This window comes from Typopeltis vanoorti, chromosome 12, assembly GCF_054136105.1.
Source record: "Typopeltis vanoorti isolate ZY-2024b chromosome 12, IOZ_Tvanoo_1.0, whole genome shotgun sequence".
In the NCBI taxonomy this organism is placed as follows: Eukaryota; Metazoa; Arthropoda; class Arachnida; order Uropygi; family Thelyphonidae; genus Typopeltis; species Typopeltis vanoorti.
The window spans coordinates 40,175,347-40,191,477 of record NC_143560.1 but is presented as its reverse complement, the minus strand read 5'-3'; the positions used below and the strand labels follow the sequence as shown (position 1 = coordinate 40,191,477).

Here is a 16,131-nt window from a genome sequence, read left to right as displayed (position 1 = left end):
TTAATTTTAGCTATGAAATTATTTATTTTTATTCCAATATCTAAATAGTTTTTTTGTTCCAGAAACTTCGAGATGAATAAGTACTTATGTTATACAAAAACAAAATCCTCCTTCAGTCTTATTTTCCACACTCTGATTCCATGGAGGCCTGCAAATAATACTTCTTAAACTGTTCAATGTGTCTACATTCAGAACACACTCAGGCAATGCATTCAACTCACCAACCACTCTCCTGCTCCTCAATCCTCTGCTCACACCCTCCTTATACAGTTTCTCAGTGATGGCCTCTTGTTCTACCACCCTCCCATTCTATGAAAAATCTCTTCCATGTCAACCCGATAACAACCCTCTAACTAGCTTATATGTCTCAGTCATAGCCCCCCCCCCCTCCTATTCATTAAGCTTTGCAATTTATATTCTCTCAATCTGCCCTCATACTCCACATTCCAAACACCACTGACTGCCTTTGTGAATCTTCTGTGGACCCTTTCAAATCTGTGCACAATAATCCATATAAGGCCTTATACAATGGCCTCTTTATTCCTAACCTCTTCCTTTATTCCCTACTCATAACCTCTTTATTCCTTCATGTCAGGATCCTCTGCATCTTGCCATTATCTGATGTGATGTCTCAACCTGTGCAACGTGGCCCCTGAAATTCAGGTCCTTGTCCACCACCACTCTCATCTCCTCCACCTACTTTAAAGTTTCCCCACTGAGTGTATACCTTGCATCCCATCACTGCTTACCAAATTTCAAAACCTTACACCTTGCAACATTGAACTGACAGTTCCACTTACCTGTCCGTTCATGCAGTCTATTCAAGTCCTCCTGTAAGGCCATAACATCTGCTTGACTCTACATAGCTCTCCCCAATTTTTCATCATCTTCAAACAGCTACATATCATTAGTTAAACCCATTACAGTATCATTAATATACAAATTAAACAACAATGGTTCCAAAACTGACCCTTGCGACATACCACTAGCAATCTTCCTCTTTTGGGATACTGACCCACCCCCCCCTCCATATACAACTTTCTAATACCTATCTGACAGCGGGTCACTGATCCAACTCAGAAGTCTGTTATCCAATCCTATCCATGTCAATTTATTTAACAGCTTGTCATGTGGCAGTCTATTAAAAGTTTTTGTAAAATCTAAGTATACTACCACTGTTTTTGATTCTGTGCAGGTATCTGTAGTGCAAGAAAATCTTTTAAAACAAGGAAGTAAACATTGGACACATATTGCAAGAAAACAAGCCAATGAATTTTTCAGTCCATCTACAGAGCAAGCCCAGAAACAAGCCAAAAGGTATATTTTAATTTAATAGAAATTTGTTTTATATTTGGGTATTCATCTTTCTTTATAATGTTTATTATCATTTCAAACCAGTTCATAAATCTTGATATAACTGAAGTGCACACTTCACTCTGTCACGTCCAAGCCTAGATGATGTGGTGTTATATTGCTAATGAAGTGGGGGACTGCAAACACTACCTACAAAATCATCTAGATCTGGAATTAATGCATTTAGTAGGACATTAATTTAATGTTTTCTGTACTGAATGAAAAAAAAAACACTTTAACAATAAACATATACACATTTATTATATTGTATTTATTATAAGTAGTTAACAACATACATAAAAGTTAACTGCAATGATGGAAATATTAGCATGTATATCATAGCTTACAATATAAATCATACAAAATCTTTCTTTTATTCTTGTGAAGCTGCCAATTCTCAAGTTAGTCAAAGGTCAAAACCAGTAAGGATAAGTGACTCTTCCCACAGTGCATAGCAATATACATGTCCAAAAGGAGTGTGCTGTGCAGTATGGGATACTGAAGCAATTAATGTGAATGAAGTCAATAGCCTCTATATTCAGGTAGCCTATTCATGAAAATATTTCCATATTCAGATTTTTGTAATGATTCAAGTTGAAGTTTCTGGATTAAAACTATGTTGAAACAGAAATGAAATAGATAATTTATTAAATAAACTAAATATTTACACCTGACATTTTGCCAGCATTATCAAAGGCACACTGAAGATACATACTGAACAAAGACAGAAATCCATCTGCCAGGAATAATTACAGAACATCACCACAGAGAGAACTACTATTGCCTTCCATTAATGTCTTTACTGTAGAGTTCATTTTAATTTTGTCTTCATGGGGTGCATATCTTCAGTGCCTTTCATAATGCTTGCTAAATGTCAGGTGTAGATATTTAGTTTATTTAATAAATTATCTGTTTCATACCTGTTTCTACATAGTTTTAATTAAGAAACTTCAACATGAACTAGTCCTGAAAATACTTTACATGCAAACATTGTTTGAAAATTTAAATTTGAGAAAAGGATTAAAGCAAGAATATAATTCTTGTCTGTTACAATTTATTTTATAACCAAGTGGGAAATTTTCTATGTAAATAATGCTCTTTGTAGTCCCTGTGGAAATGGCATTTTCATCCATAATGCTAGGCTGCCTGAAGAAAGCATTCTGAGTTCAATTCTAGTTTTCAGAGTATTTTTTCTAAACCTTTCTTTGACTGGTTCTGAGTCAGTCAATTATCTCACAACTCAAGAAAATCAACTCGGCAACCACACTATTTCAGACAATATATTGTGTCACAGACCAAAAGATGGCACAGTTGTCTTCCAGACTGTCTTTGCCAGAAGCTGCTTCACATTTAATACTTTGGGGCAGAGATATCTCTGTTGGCTAAGGATATAGTAATATGATGTCTTATGAACAGCAATTCTTCACATTAATAATGGATTCCAGGTATCCAATCTTGCTGACATCCTCAATTCTTTCTTCGTTAAGATACACGTTTCTCAGGAGCTTCCCTGTCTACATTTCCTTTGAGAACAATCTTTGTCATACTAGAATTGAGTTGAAGTCATCTCTTCTTAATATCTTATTAACTTTGTTAAGAATTCATCTTAGTTCTTCCTTGTCATTACAAAGGAGTACTGTATCATCAGCATACCTCAGATTACTCATCAATCTGTCACCTATCCTAATTCCTTTGTTAAGCTCATCCAATGCCTTGTGCATGATGTTCTCAGCATAGATACTAAACAAGAGTAAGATTCCTTATCTAACTCCCTTGCCGACCTGAAGCAAATCCATTAATTCAACACCTATTCTTACTGCAGCTTCCTACTCACTGTACAAGTTAGCTAACAATCTGATTATGTGTTGAGGAAAACCCATTAATTTCATTATTACCTTCCACAATTTCATATGCTGATGCAGTCAAAAGCTTTAGAGTAATCTAAATTATTTATACTGTTCAATGATCTACCTAAGGCAAAGGATCTGATCTCTGATACCCTTTCCTATCTTAATTCTTGCTCGTTCCTCAGGCATCTCTGCCTCAACTTTGAACTCAATCCTATTTAGGATGATCTTTAATAAAATCTTGCTTGCATGAGAGATTAAACTAATAGTTCTTGCAATCCTTCATATCTCTCTTCTTGTGCAGTAGTATGAAGACCAACTTCTTACAATCTCTAGGCCATGATCCTGTTTCCCATATCCTTGTAATCAGTCTGACATTCAATTTGGTACTTAAACTTGTGCTTTAGGTCACAAACTAAATGAAACATCTTTTTATAATTGTGCCTCTTTATTTGGAATTCTCTGTATGCTCATTCACACTTATTAGCATAAAAATATTCCTTGTAATGTTTGATGGCTTTTCTCACTTCTCTATGTAATCTTTTATATTCTTCAGTCCTTGTGTCTCTTTGTTTCTCCATCTGCCTTGCGATCAAATCCAAAGTTGAATGTGATATCCATCGGTCTCTTGATCTTCTACTTGGGCCTAGATACCTCTTGGCTGTATTCTCTATTATAACCTTGATTCCTTCCCACAGCATTTCAGGTGAATACTCCTCACTCTCAAAAAGATTGTCCAACTGTGTTGAAGTTTCTTCTGTGAACCCATTAGGAATTACTCTGACATCCAGCCTTGCAGAATAGGCCTGACTTGGAAGGTTTTGGAGCCTCAGTCTTACTTTGGCTCTTATTAACTGATGGTCAGTACCACAGTCTGCTGCTGGACAAGTGTGCACATCGAAGATGTTTGTCTTCCACCATTGGAGAGCCAGGATGTAATCAATCTGGTGCCTTGACCTATCAAGGCTAGTTGTCCAAGTATAGGTCTGGCGTGGGTTTCTAGAAGCAGGTATTGGTAATAACTAATCTGTTATCATGGGCAAATTTCAACAGTCTTTCACTCCAGTGTTACGTTCACCCAGACCAAACATTCCACACTCAGCACTCAACTCTCATACTCTTTCCCACTTTTGCATTAAAGTGCCCCCACGATGAAAAGTACAACCCTTCTTGGCATGGAGTCCAACACAGTCTGTAGGTTTATGTAGAACTTCTCACTCTCTTCATCAGGCCTATTTGTGTGGTGGCACATTGGTAGGATGAGCCTTAAGTCTAATACAAAGTGTAATATTTATTCTTTTCTCTTTGAATGTTGTGGTTTATGACTTTAATTCTGACTTATTCCCTCATATAATTTCCTTAGCTAATTTCAATAAGAGTTCTTTGCTCAATGCATCAAATTAATATACTATAATTTCTATTCAGTCTCAATATTTAATCTGGGCCATTAAACTTTCTTAAGAGTAGTGCACGTGGATTGAAGACAAAGGGATTGCTGTTGGATAGCACCAATTCCTTTGTTTCAGTGCTGGTGCCAGTTCCTTTTCAGATTCAGAGAAAATTTCTATTATACTGCACCACCCTAAATCCTAGACTATGAACAATGCAAAATCAAGAAACTAGAACACAGTTTAGTACACTGTCTAATATCTCTTAAGCACTGTTGTTAAACTCTAAATTCATCAAATAACTAAAATTCATTTCACAGTCATAGCCTCCCTTGTGTTTTACCCCGCCTTGGTTCTAACTTAATGAGCGGTGTGCAATAGAAAGGAAATCAAGCAAGTCATTAATTAATACTAAAGAAAAACATTTAATTACAAAATCAGACAATTTACAGTTTATAAACAAACTCTGACATAGAATTGCATTAACTTTAGGGAATGAGTATACTCAACTAAAATTTCTAATTCTCCCTAATAAGTTAAAACATTATTTCAAGTAGGAAATTCTATCAAAGGTCAATTATCCATTTTATACATAACAATGCTAAAGGTTATTCATTTATCCATAACAAAATTATCTCAATGAGCTTCCACACAATTCCTCCATCCAAAACTTAAAGTTCCACTACTTCCTTTAGCATATTCTCTAAAGTCCTTTCATTAATCTAAACATTATAAACCTAAAGTCCTTTTTACAATTACAGGTTGTTCCCCTCAACACAATTATATAACAGATCAAAATTCTACATTACCAAAGGCTGGGGAATTATTCGACCTTCACATACATCTCAACAGAACTTCGTTTCCTTGATCCTTCTCTTAATTGATTTCATCTACACTATTCGACAGATGGACTCAGACTAGACACATCTCAGCCAAAAGGTAAGACTGGCTCGCCGCTCTCAGGTCAACTGGCTCGGCATGCCGTATCGATCTCCATGGCGATTGGGGACTCCGTTCCGCTGGGCTACTTGTTGACCGGCGAACTTGCCATAGACACTTCAGCGTGCTCCAATGACCTCTATCTCGATGACACTCCAATTCAAGGGGAAGAGAAAAAAAGCCATGCACTAGCACCGCTACGCTTTTTAAATCACGCGCCCGATGTTTCCTCCCTACATCATGCTGCTCTCTCCCTTTTCCATGACACCTTACTTTTTCCAGCACCTAGCGCCACACTCTCCCCTAGCGTGCTTTACAGAGGGAACCCGCGTGCGCGTCCTACTTGGTGCACGTGTTTAGTTTCAGGCCACCACTATCTAATCCGATTATCTTTCTCCCAGCAGCACACAAGTATTTGTACAAAATCCACATAGTTTAAACATTAGAAAATTTACAATAATTATTTACAATATGATGCATAGACAAGTTTTACTCAAATTACTAATGTTGCTTATAAATTACAATTAGCTTTATTTCTTCTGATATACCAATATTGGCTCTGGGAATTTTATTGCATGTTAAATCTGAATGAAACATAAATGGATTTAATTTCAGTTTCATTCAGAATTTAACAAAAGTATCTTGTCATTAATGGGATTATAACCAAGAATAGTTCTTGGCTGAACTTTCCTCAGTACCACAGCTACTCCATGACCTTTTGAGTAACCTCCTGAATAAATAACTAGTTTACCATCCTGTCTTTTGAAATGATTTTCTCCATTCCATCTGGTCTCTGTAATTCCCAGGATGTCAGTTTTATACTTTTCAATTTCTTTACAGACAATATCAAGAGCACCCATCTATAGAACCCAATACTATTATTACAGTTAGCTCCATGGAATCAGAGTTATTGTGAGAGACCCAGTATGCACAACTAACCATTATTCATCTTATCTATCATGCCTCTCCTTCCTCATTTACTGATAAAGTACAACTACCTCTGGCAACCCATTCACTACCCTCCAAGCAAAACATCTAGTCCTAACCAGCTTACTAATCACTCATATACAATTTTCAGGGCTGGCCTCTTGTTCTGTGCCTTCCTGCCATGTACTGAAATATATATATATATATATACACATTAGAACTCGGTTATAACGATCACGGTTTCAGCGAATTCACATTTATAATGAATACTTTTGAAGGTATATTTGAATTACATTTGATTTAATGCATGTATTTCATGTTTATTACGAATTCGTTTCACGGGAATAACAAACAAATAATACACATTAGTCGTTCTTTTACTGACATTTCATACGTATGCATTTTCTGGTTGTGGAAAAATGTCGGGAGTCAAACGGAAAATTTTATCAGTTTCCAAAAAAGTAGAAATGATACGGGAGGTGGAAAGTGGCCAATCAAATCTGACAGTAGCAAAGAAGTATGGTTTGTCCCCATCTACAATATCAACAATTGAAAAATCGCGAGTTGACTCTGAAAGCTTTTGAAAACAATTTATCAAAGTGTAAAAAACTTAAAAAGTGTAATAAAAGTGACGTTGACGAGGCACTTCTTTCGTGGTTTAAAGTGCAAAGAATCACTGGCTTACCTATTAGCAGACCAATTTTGAAAGTTCAAGCCAAGAAATTTGCTGTTCAACTTGGTTATAGCGATTTTAAATGCAACAATGGTGGATTGATCGCTTTAAGAACAGAAACAATATTGTCTACGCAAAAGTAAGTGGCGAGCCGTTGTCCATTGACAAAAACGTTGTTTCTGACTGGATCAAGTATGTATGGCCGGACATCAAATGACGGTATGGATACAACAACATTTATAATGCAGACGAAGCAGGGTTTTTTATAATTTAATGTCCAATAAAACTTTTCAATTTAAAAACGAAAAGTGCATTGGCAGAAAACTTATCAAAAATAGACTCACTGTTTTAGTTTGTGCGAACATGGCCAGTAGCGATAAAAGAAAGCTTCTTGTAATTGGAAAATCGGCAAAGCCTAGATGCTTTAAAAACATAAAGAAACTTCCCGTTGATTATACAGCAAATAAGAAGGCCTGGATGACATCTTCAATTTTTGAAAATAAAATTCGCAAGTGGGATAAAAATCTTCGCAGTGAAAACCGGAAAATTTTGTTATTGATAGACAACTGTCCTGCCCATCCTGTAGTGGCTAATTTAACAAACATAAAACTTGTTTTTTTGCCACCGAATGTGACATCTGTCTTGCAACCACTTGATCAAGGTGTAATTAGATGTTTTAAATCCCATTTTCATCGTCTGTTAGTCTTGGAACTGATAGAACACAGAGAAAAATCTACGGAAAATGCTTATGCTTACGACTCGAAGATCAGTGTACTTCATGCAATACGTTTAATGAGTGATGCTTGGAATTTGGTGTCATCGTCTACGACAGCGCTTTCCAAACTTCTGGATGTCAGGGCCCCCTTTGCAAAAATTAAAATATTTCACGGCCCCCCTCGAAAAAAAATCCTAACAGAGATATATTATTATAATATTTATTGTATTTATATTCAATACAAAACATACACAGCGAATATTGCAAAAATCAAATGCATATATTACATTTTTTGCCTCTTACCGTTTGGTTCTGAAGACGATGCGGGCTGTTCTGGTAAAATATGAAATACTGTTTTTTTTTTTTGAGTCTGTTTCTGATTGTTCGCGGGAATTTTTTTTTTATTTTTTATCAGCCACTTCTCCATCTCAGGGTTAAATTTTTTTAACATAAGTGTAAAAATTTAACCCTGAGATGGAGAAGTGTAAAAATTTAACCCTAATAGCACCACTTACCGATACTGGCACACCACAGACTGATAACATGAAATTAGTGAATATTACCTGAATAAGGGAATCCCCGGACCAGGAACATTTTTCTCTTTTGTGACTTTTCTCCCTTTAAGGTAATTAATCCTAATGCGAAACAGACAGCAAAGGCAGGTTATTAAAACGTGCATATGATTGGTGCGGTATTAACAAAAGATCACGCAACCGAAAGATAAAAGCATAGCTGACAATTGAGTTGAAATGCTAACTCTCTTCAACCGAATTCCATATGTGAAGCTGCCATAACATTCATTATATATATATATATATATATATATTACTTAGTTTTAACACTTTTACGAATTTTAACGCGTTCGGTTGAATTTTATTGCTGCCTTGGGAAATCGAACTCACACACACACACATCTAATTAATAACAATAGTTTTTAGTTAGATACTGTGTTTGCCCATGCAACATGGTTTTGTTTGTCTATAGAGCATAGTTTCTATATGAGGGGACATGTGATTCATTAATTAGTGTGTTTTTATCCCAGTTGTCTCTAATTGCACTATTTGTTGAGAAATATATTACACAGACTCCTCATACCTTATTGACTGGCATAATAAAAGTACTTGTTTTTATTGCCTCTGCAGTATAGTGGTTGTTAGGGAGGGGTAACTCGTTTTCAATTGTTAGTAACTCGTTTACCACTGCAAGCGAGTTACTATCTCCCCACATGAACTTGTTTAAGCTTTTTTCATGTGTGAAGTATATGCGAAACTTTTATTGGTAACAGAAAACTAGCTCGGATGACAGTGATAATATAAAACTAGTTTTGATATGTATATAAAGTCAATATCAACAGTCCCTGATTACGAAAGCGTGATGAAAGGGCCAGGACGATTTGGAGCTTCCCTGGAGAGCATTCAAAGTAAATACAATTAACCACTGCTTTGAAATGAAACATATGAATAAACTATTTACTAATATTCATTAAGCGCTGAAATATGCAGGAAGCAAAGTTTGTGAACCAACACCAATGTGTGAATTTTTGCATTAAAATATAAAAAATAACAAAAAAGAAATAATAAATAATAAAAGTTAAATACGTTTCTTTTAAAATAAAAAAAAAATCTACTTAGTCTTAAAACATTTTAAATTTGTTTTCATTATTTCACGGCCCCCCTCAACAAAACCTACGGCCCCCAAGGGGGCCGTGGCCCACAGTTTGGGAAGCGCTGGTCTACGATACAAAACTGTTTTAAGAAAGCCAGTCTTGTGGAATACGAGTGCGAATCTGAAGAAGATGAAGAGAATAACTTACCGTTAACAGCATGGTTAAAAGCATGAAACCTGAACAATTTTGAAACGTGCGCAGAGTTTGATAATTTTATAGACATTGATAATGGCGTCGCAACTTTGGGTATACCGACAGATGCTGACATCTTAAAACAAATCTCTCAAACACCAGAAGATAATAGTAGTAGTGACTCTGAGGAAGAAAATAGCAATGATGAGAAAATCGTTACCTGGTGTGAAGCAGAAAAGTGCTTTACATATTTTAACAAGATTTATGGAATCGAGATCTGTAAGTTCAGACAACACATTCAAGCATCTTAGTGGTATAAGGAACAATTTCAAACATATGAAATATGCGTCTTGTGCAAAGCAAAGCACACTTGATGATTTTTTATGTAAAAATGTGAAGTTTTAAAAATAAATTTTTATTCTTTATATGTATGTATGCACATATGTATTTATGTTACCCAATATACCTATGCTGAGAAAAATCTGAAAACATTTTTAATTCGCTCAAATTATGGCCTTCTTGGATATAACGAATAACGGTTATTACGAACAAATATATGTGGTCCCGTGGAATTCGTTATAACCGAGTTCTACTGTATATATATATATATTTTTTTTTTTAATTTTTTTTTCATGTAACTCTCACCCACAAAAAGTTATAAACCTATAGTGCATTAGTACTATAGGTACCATGGGTGGACTAAGGTTTTCCCCCCCCCCCCCTCTTTTTATTATTTTTTATATAATCTAGAAACTCTGCTCTAGAGAAGTTTTTCAAGCCACTTTCAATAAATAGGGCAGTGCTCTCAGGCTATGAAGTTCATCTCCAGTTTAAGGACATACACAAAAGATTCATGTCCATAGTGAGATTTGAACCTGCAGCTTGTTGGTTGGAGAGCAGATAAGATGTCTGCTCAGCCAACCAGGCTTGCAATATCCTTCTTTTTTTTTTTTAATGCACAGTTTATAGTATATTACAAGTTTTAAACTCATTCACACAAGAATAACACTAAAATTTGTAAAAACCTATAGTACATTAGTACCATATGCTAAGTTTTTTCCCCTTTTTAATATTTTTTAAATTTATTTCTATTATTTTTTACATAATCTAGAAACCTTACTCTAGAAAAATTTTTCAAACCACCTCAAGCCTTCAATAAACAGGCTGGTGGTCTCACTGTGAGCCTAGGCTATGAAGTTCATCTCCTACTTAAGGACATACAACAAAAGATTCATGCCTATAGTGAGATTTAGATTTAATCTGCAGTGTGTTAGTTGAAGGGCAGGTATTCCATTCACTTATTCTTCTGGTTTTTAATTTTTTTAATTTATTTTTTAATATGCAAATACAGTTACAATATACAGCAAGTTTAAAACTCATTTATATAACAACAGTAAAATCTGCAAAAAAAAAAAAAAAAAAAAAAAATCTGTTTCATATAATATAATCATTTCACCAAATCCTGAAGTGTTTATATTTAAATTTTGAATCCAAGGATGGTCCTTCCCTCTCCCCCCCTACTCCACTTCCTCAAAAAAATTAAAAACACATGGTAAAAATCCCCCATCTTCTTCTTTGATATCTTTTTTAAATACAAGTCACAGATATCAATAAAAGACAGTCTGATAAGCATTACACCTCTTGCAACCAATTAAGTTAATGAATAACTGGAAGTGATAATCAGCAGAATTACAAATACTGTGTAGGTTGCTGATTTAAAGATTATAAGATTTTGTAAGCATTCTAGTATGATCACTCTTCTATAATTATTTTCTGCAGCACAGCAACATTAATTTTATTTATTTATTTATTATTAATTTTTTAAAAAAACAGATTGGCTGATATCTATAATTTCGATGTTTTGGAAACAGTCATTCAGGATACTCCAAAGTGTGCTACTTGTGGTTCTGCAGCTAATAAAAGATGCTCAAGATGCAAAAATGAATGGTATTGCAAAAGGTATGTTCATTTATATTACTACCATCATCAGATCTCTGTGAAGTCACAATAATTTTCATAACAGGATCAGCCTAACAACTACTATATTTCTCTATTTACTCACTGCTCTCTCTCTCTCATCCATGCAAAATCTGTCTTGTTACCTTGCATGTACTCACTACCTCTTTATGCAAATAAATGTTTGACTAATCTGCATATACAAATGCTCACATATCAGAGGATTGATATAAATTTGTCTAGAAAAACAAGATAATCAGCATATGTCTCACAATGTGCAGCTGTTTTTCACTGCAGAAAAACAATTTGTCAAAGTAAAACTATATACTATAAACAACATTTGTGTACATGTTTCTAAAACCAGTTGTTTTGAAGTTGTTTTAAGTAATTCAACTACTGGTCTCTTATTATCTGAGAGGAATGGATAAAAATTCCTATTAATAATTAATAGTACAAATGATTTTTTATGACTTTGCATATCAGTCAGGATTTTTATTTTTCCAGATTGAAGATGTATTCAATTATGAATATTATAGTTTTTATCTCTGTTTTCATTAACTGCTTATTTTTAAAAAACTCCAATTTTGTTAACCAAGTGAAAGGAGAGGCCCCTGTGTTACTATGGTAAGATCTATGTAAGCAATATCCAGCTTTAGTTCCATTTCACACATAATCAGTTGTCATGCAGAATAATCACAGCTGTCTTGGGGGATTAGACAACATGCCCTGTTCAAGAAATATATTCAAATCTCCAATACAATTAAAATATTACTATGGATGATGAATACAGAAGACACAGGATTAACCTCAGAAGTTACATGGACATGTGAAATGTCTGTGAGCTTCTCTTGGTATTGTCTGTAGACATCTTAGGAATTACAGAAACCAGATGTCCTTCTCTATTCCATTTCAGAAGGCAGAATGAATTAGTTGTTTACTCTGGGTGTGTTTGTGGAGGAGGGAATTCAAAGCACCATGTAGTAGCTATTAGGCAAAGGTTTCTGAAATGAAGGCCCTGTTCAAGAAATATATTCAAGTCATGCAGAATAATTACAACTATCTTCATGGCTCAGGCAGCATGCCCTATTCAAAAAATATATTCAAGTCTCCAATACAAGTATCCTTCACTTGACCCAAAATTACTAACCATTATCCAAGACTTGGTTCTTCAAGAAGTGTTCTAAGAAAAGCCATGAAAAAAAATTCAGCATATTATGAATGGCTTGTGAATAAAACTATAGCATCACATTCAGTCTACATTGCAGCTTGCAAGAACTGACCAAGACCATCAGGCATAAATTCTGCCCAACTGCATTTCCACTCTGATCATCCAATTATTGCATTGATGACATGACAAAGTACTCCCCAGTCTGTCAAGAACTACTCACTCTATGCCATCTCTAGTTTTGAACCAGAAAGAAATCAGAAGAATCCTGAACAACTTGGATATACAAACAAGGTATATGGTCCTGATATCATATGTATCGTGCAAAAAACTTGTGCTCCAGAATTAACATATATCCAAATTGCCTCTTTCATACTTGACTGGCATCACCCTACAGCATAGAAGCAAGCCTACATTTAGCCCACCCCCCAAAAAAGATGATTGTTCTCACTTCTGTTCTTTCAAAAACTATGGAGAAGGTCATCAACCCAACTTCTACAACACTTGGAGGGCCACCAGCTGATTATTGACTAATAGTATAGATTCCACCACTCTTGATCCACAGCTGATCTCCGAATGCAAGCCGTGAAAACATTTGGAAAGTTCATTTAGTTGTTCTTGACACATCTAAAGACAGCACAGCAAACTACCATCCTATGATCCACTTTCCATCTTTTGGAAGGTGTTTTTCTCTCCTCCAATTTTCCTATCAATGAAGGGGTACCCTGAGATCTGTACTTTCACTCACTATCTTCTTCCTGTTCATAAATAACCTACTGTCACTGATTTCATATCCTACCTGCAGCTATGCTGATGACCATACACTCCACTCCTACCTCTCATTTGACAATCTTTGGAGTAAACAAATCATTTCATTGGAAGCCTCCATATCCTCTGTAACAAAGGTCTTAAATTCTGATCTTTTCACTATTCTCTAATGTGATGGGAACACCATGTGAACTAATTTCCCTCAAGAAGGATATCAAGTTACATCCCCTTATTTTTGATAACATTCAGATATCAAATGTGATCAGCTTTCTCTTCTTGGATTGACCTGCCTCCAGCCTTTCCTAGCAAAAACAAATCTTGGCCACATCTTCTGCAGTTGCCAAAAACTCAATGCATACTTTTCCATATAAGGCACTATTTTTCACTTATACAACTGTTAGCACTGTATAAATCCCAAATCTTACACATTTGAGGTGGGACACCCAATGCTTCACTAGCATTGCTTGATGCTATTCAGAAGAGAGCTATCAGATTAACTGTTGATCCCTCTCATACAGATGTTCAATTTCTACCTTCTCCTAAGCACTTTCATGATCAATACTCTGCTGAATTGGTCATAATCATTACTCCACTCTTTCAAAAATGCAAGAAAAAGAGCAGCTGCTGGTCAACATCCATTTACCATTCACCTTCAAACTTATCAACCAATCTCCTTCTCCTCTTTCATTCCATCTATCTCTGTTCTTTGGAATAGCTGTGTTCACTCAGTCATCCTCAAAGACTATAACCATGAGCTATGCAAAAAACATCAATAAATTTCTTCTTATCCTTTTATTCACACTCACCACTGATGTGCTATAGGTCCTGTGAACTTTCATTTATGAGACAGATATAAAAAAGAAATAAAAAACAGCATAAGATGGGATCTAGCTTATAAATTCATAACGACAGGATACTTTTTAGTAGACTTAAATGTCAGTCATGATGGTTTATGCATCTCATGCAGACAGGTCTAATGGAGAAAGCAAGGAGTTCTATAAAAACCTATAGACTATTTTTGACTAGGTGTCCTGTAGGTGATTTCAGTACAACAGTGGGAAAGTTAGACCTGAGTGTCACAAGTTTGGTCTAGGGGGAACTAGTCCAGGAGCAGAATATTATACAGACCATCAACTAATAATGAGAGCTAAAGTAAGACTGACACTTCTCAAGGGAGTCCTGTTCTGCTAAATTAGATGTCAGAATGTTCCTAGAGGATTCACAGAAGAAACATCAAAAAGCTTGATACACTTTTGAAGACTGATAAGAAAAACACACACCAATGCTCTGGAAGGGAGCAAAAAGACAATATAGGATGTAATCAGGAAACATCTCAGCCTAATTTAGAAGACCAAGCAATCCCATGAATCTCTGAGTTAAAATCAACATGGGATCTTATCAAGAGAAGAAGGGTTGAGAAATAAAGAGACAAGGATTGAAGAACACAGGATGTTGCACAGAGAAGTCGGGAAACTTGGCCTGGTTGCCCAAGGAGATAGTGTATCCATTCTCCAACCATCGGGATGTGAATTCAAATTCCCTATGGACATGGATATTTGTGAAGGTTTCTGGTCGTTAGATGAATTTCATTGCTTAGTGCGAGACAACCACCCTGCATATTGAAGGCATGAAGTGGCTTGAATAAGTTCTAGGCTTGGTCTCTACAGCAGAGTTTCCGGACTATGTAAAATATGAGTAAAAATATATATAAAATCAAATTTGTACCAAAGCTTACCATGGTATGAATGTACTAATAGCCTGCAAATAAACCTTTCGTGGGTGGGAGCAACATTTAAAAAAAAAAAAAAGCAGGACAAGGACAAATAAATGTGAATTTTATGAGGAGACACAATTAAATGTACAAGAGGATGTTTGGGCTAGTTTTTAGACTTACGTACAGGTTTATTCCCAAACCGATTGTTATCTAGGACAGGAATGAAACAGTACTGGTGGAAAAAACAGGATATCCAAAAACATGGAAAGGACAAATGAATGTGAGAAACTATGAGTGAGAGGGAAATCTGAAAGTGATTCTATCCACGTGGGGGGGGGGGTATGAGTTGTAATCACCTCCAGGTAGGTCCAACTCAAATGAAGCAACACTTGGAATACTTGCTTACACTTGGATAAAGGATTAAACCAAATATATAATTTCTTGGTATCTTTAACAAATGAAGGAACAGTAAGACCTTATTATTAGATGCACATTTGGCCTTAATAACAATAAGCCCCGCATGCAAAAAGAACCAGGAAGAGCTCATTATAGATTATAGAACATGAAAAAGGATAAGGGTTTTTCATAGACTGAGAGTAAGGATTTGGCCTAGAGACTAAAAGAAGTCAGTATTCATATCACTGAATTAGAAAAAACTGCAAGAAATGCAGAACTATTAGTTTAGGCTCTCATGCAATGAATAATCTACTAAAGATTGTTCTAACGCGGGTGGTCTGAAAAGTTCTCAGCCTAACAATGAAAAAATGAATTTATAATTTCAAAATTATTTTTAATTTTCAACATAATCTCCCTTTAAGACATACATTTATTCCCATGATGCTCCAGCGCCATTATCCCATCCATGTAGTGGTTCTCAGAAAGATCTGC

At 35.4% G+C, this 16,131-nt stretch overlaps 1 protein-coding gene and 1 long non-coding RNA gene across 2 annotated transcripts in view; both read left to right on the top strand.

The window, feature by feature from the left end:
* Window positions 1-80, top strand: part of LOC150100726 (zinc finger MYND domain-containing protein 10-like) — a 91,392-nt gene extending 91,312 nt beyond the window's left edge. The window contains exon 9 of the mRNA XM_090401871.1: window positions 63-80. Coding sequence (XP_090257997.1) covers window positions 63-80 — 18 coding nt within the window. The remainder of the gene's footprint in view (window positions 1-62) is intronic.
* Window positions 1-16,131, top strand: part of LOC150100725 (uncharacterized) — a 36,616-nt gene that overhangs the window by 12,439 nt on the left and 8,046 nt on the right. The window contains exons 2-3 of the long non-coding RNA XR_016549175.1: window positions 1,196-1,317; window positions 11,474-11,599. This is a non-coding gene — a long non-coding RNA (uncharacterized LOC150100725). The remainder of the gene's footprint in view (window positions 1-1,195; window positions 1,318-11,473; window positions 11,600-16,131) is intronic.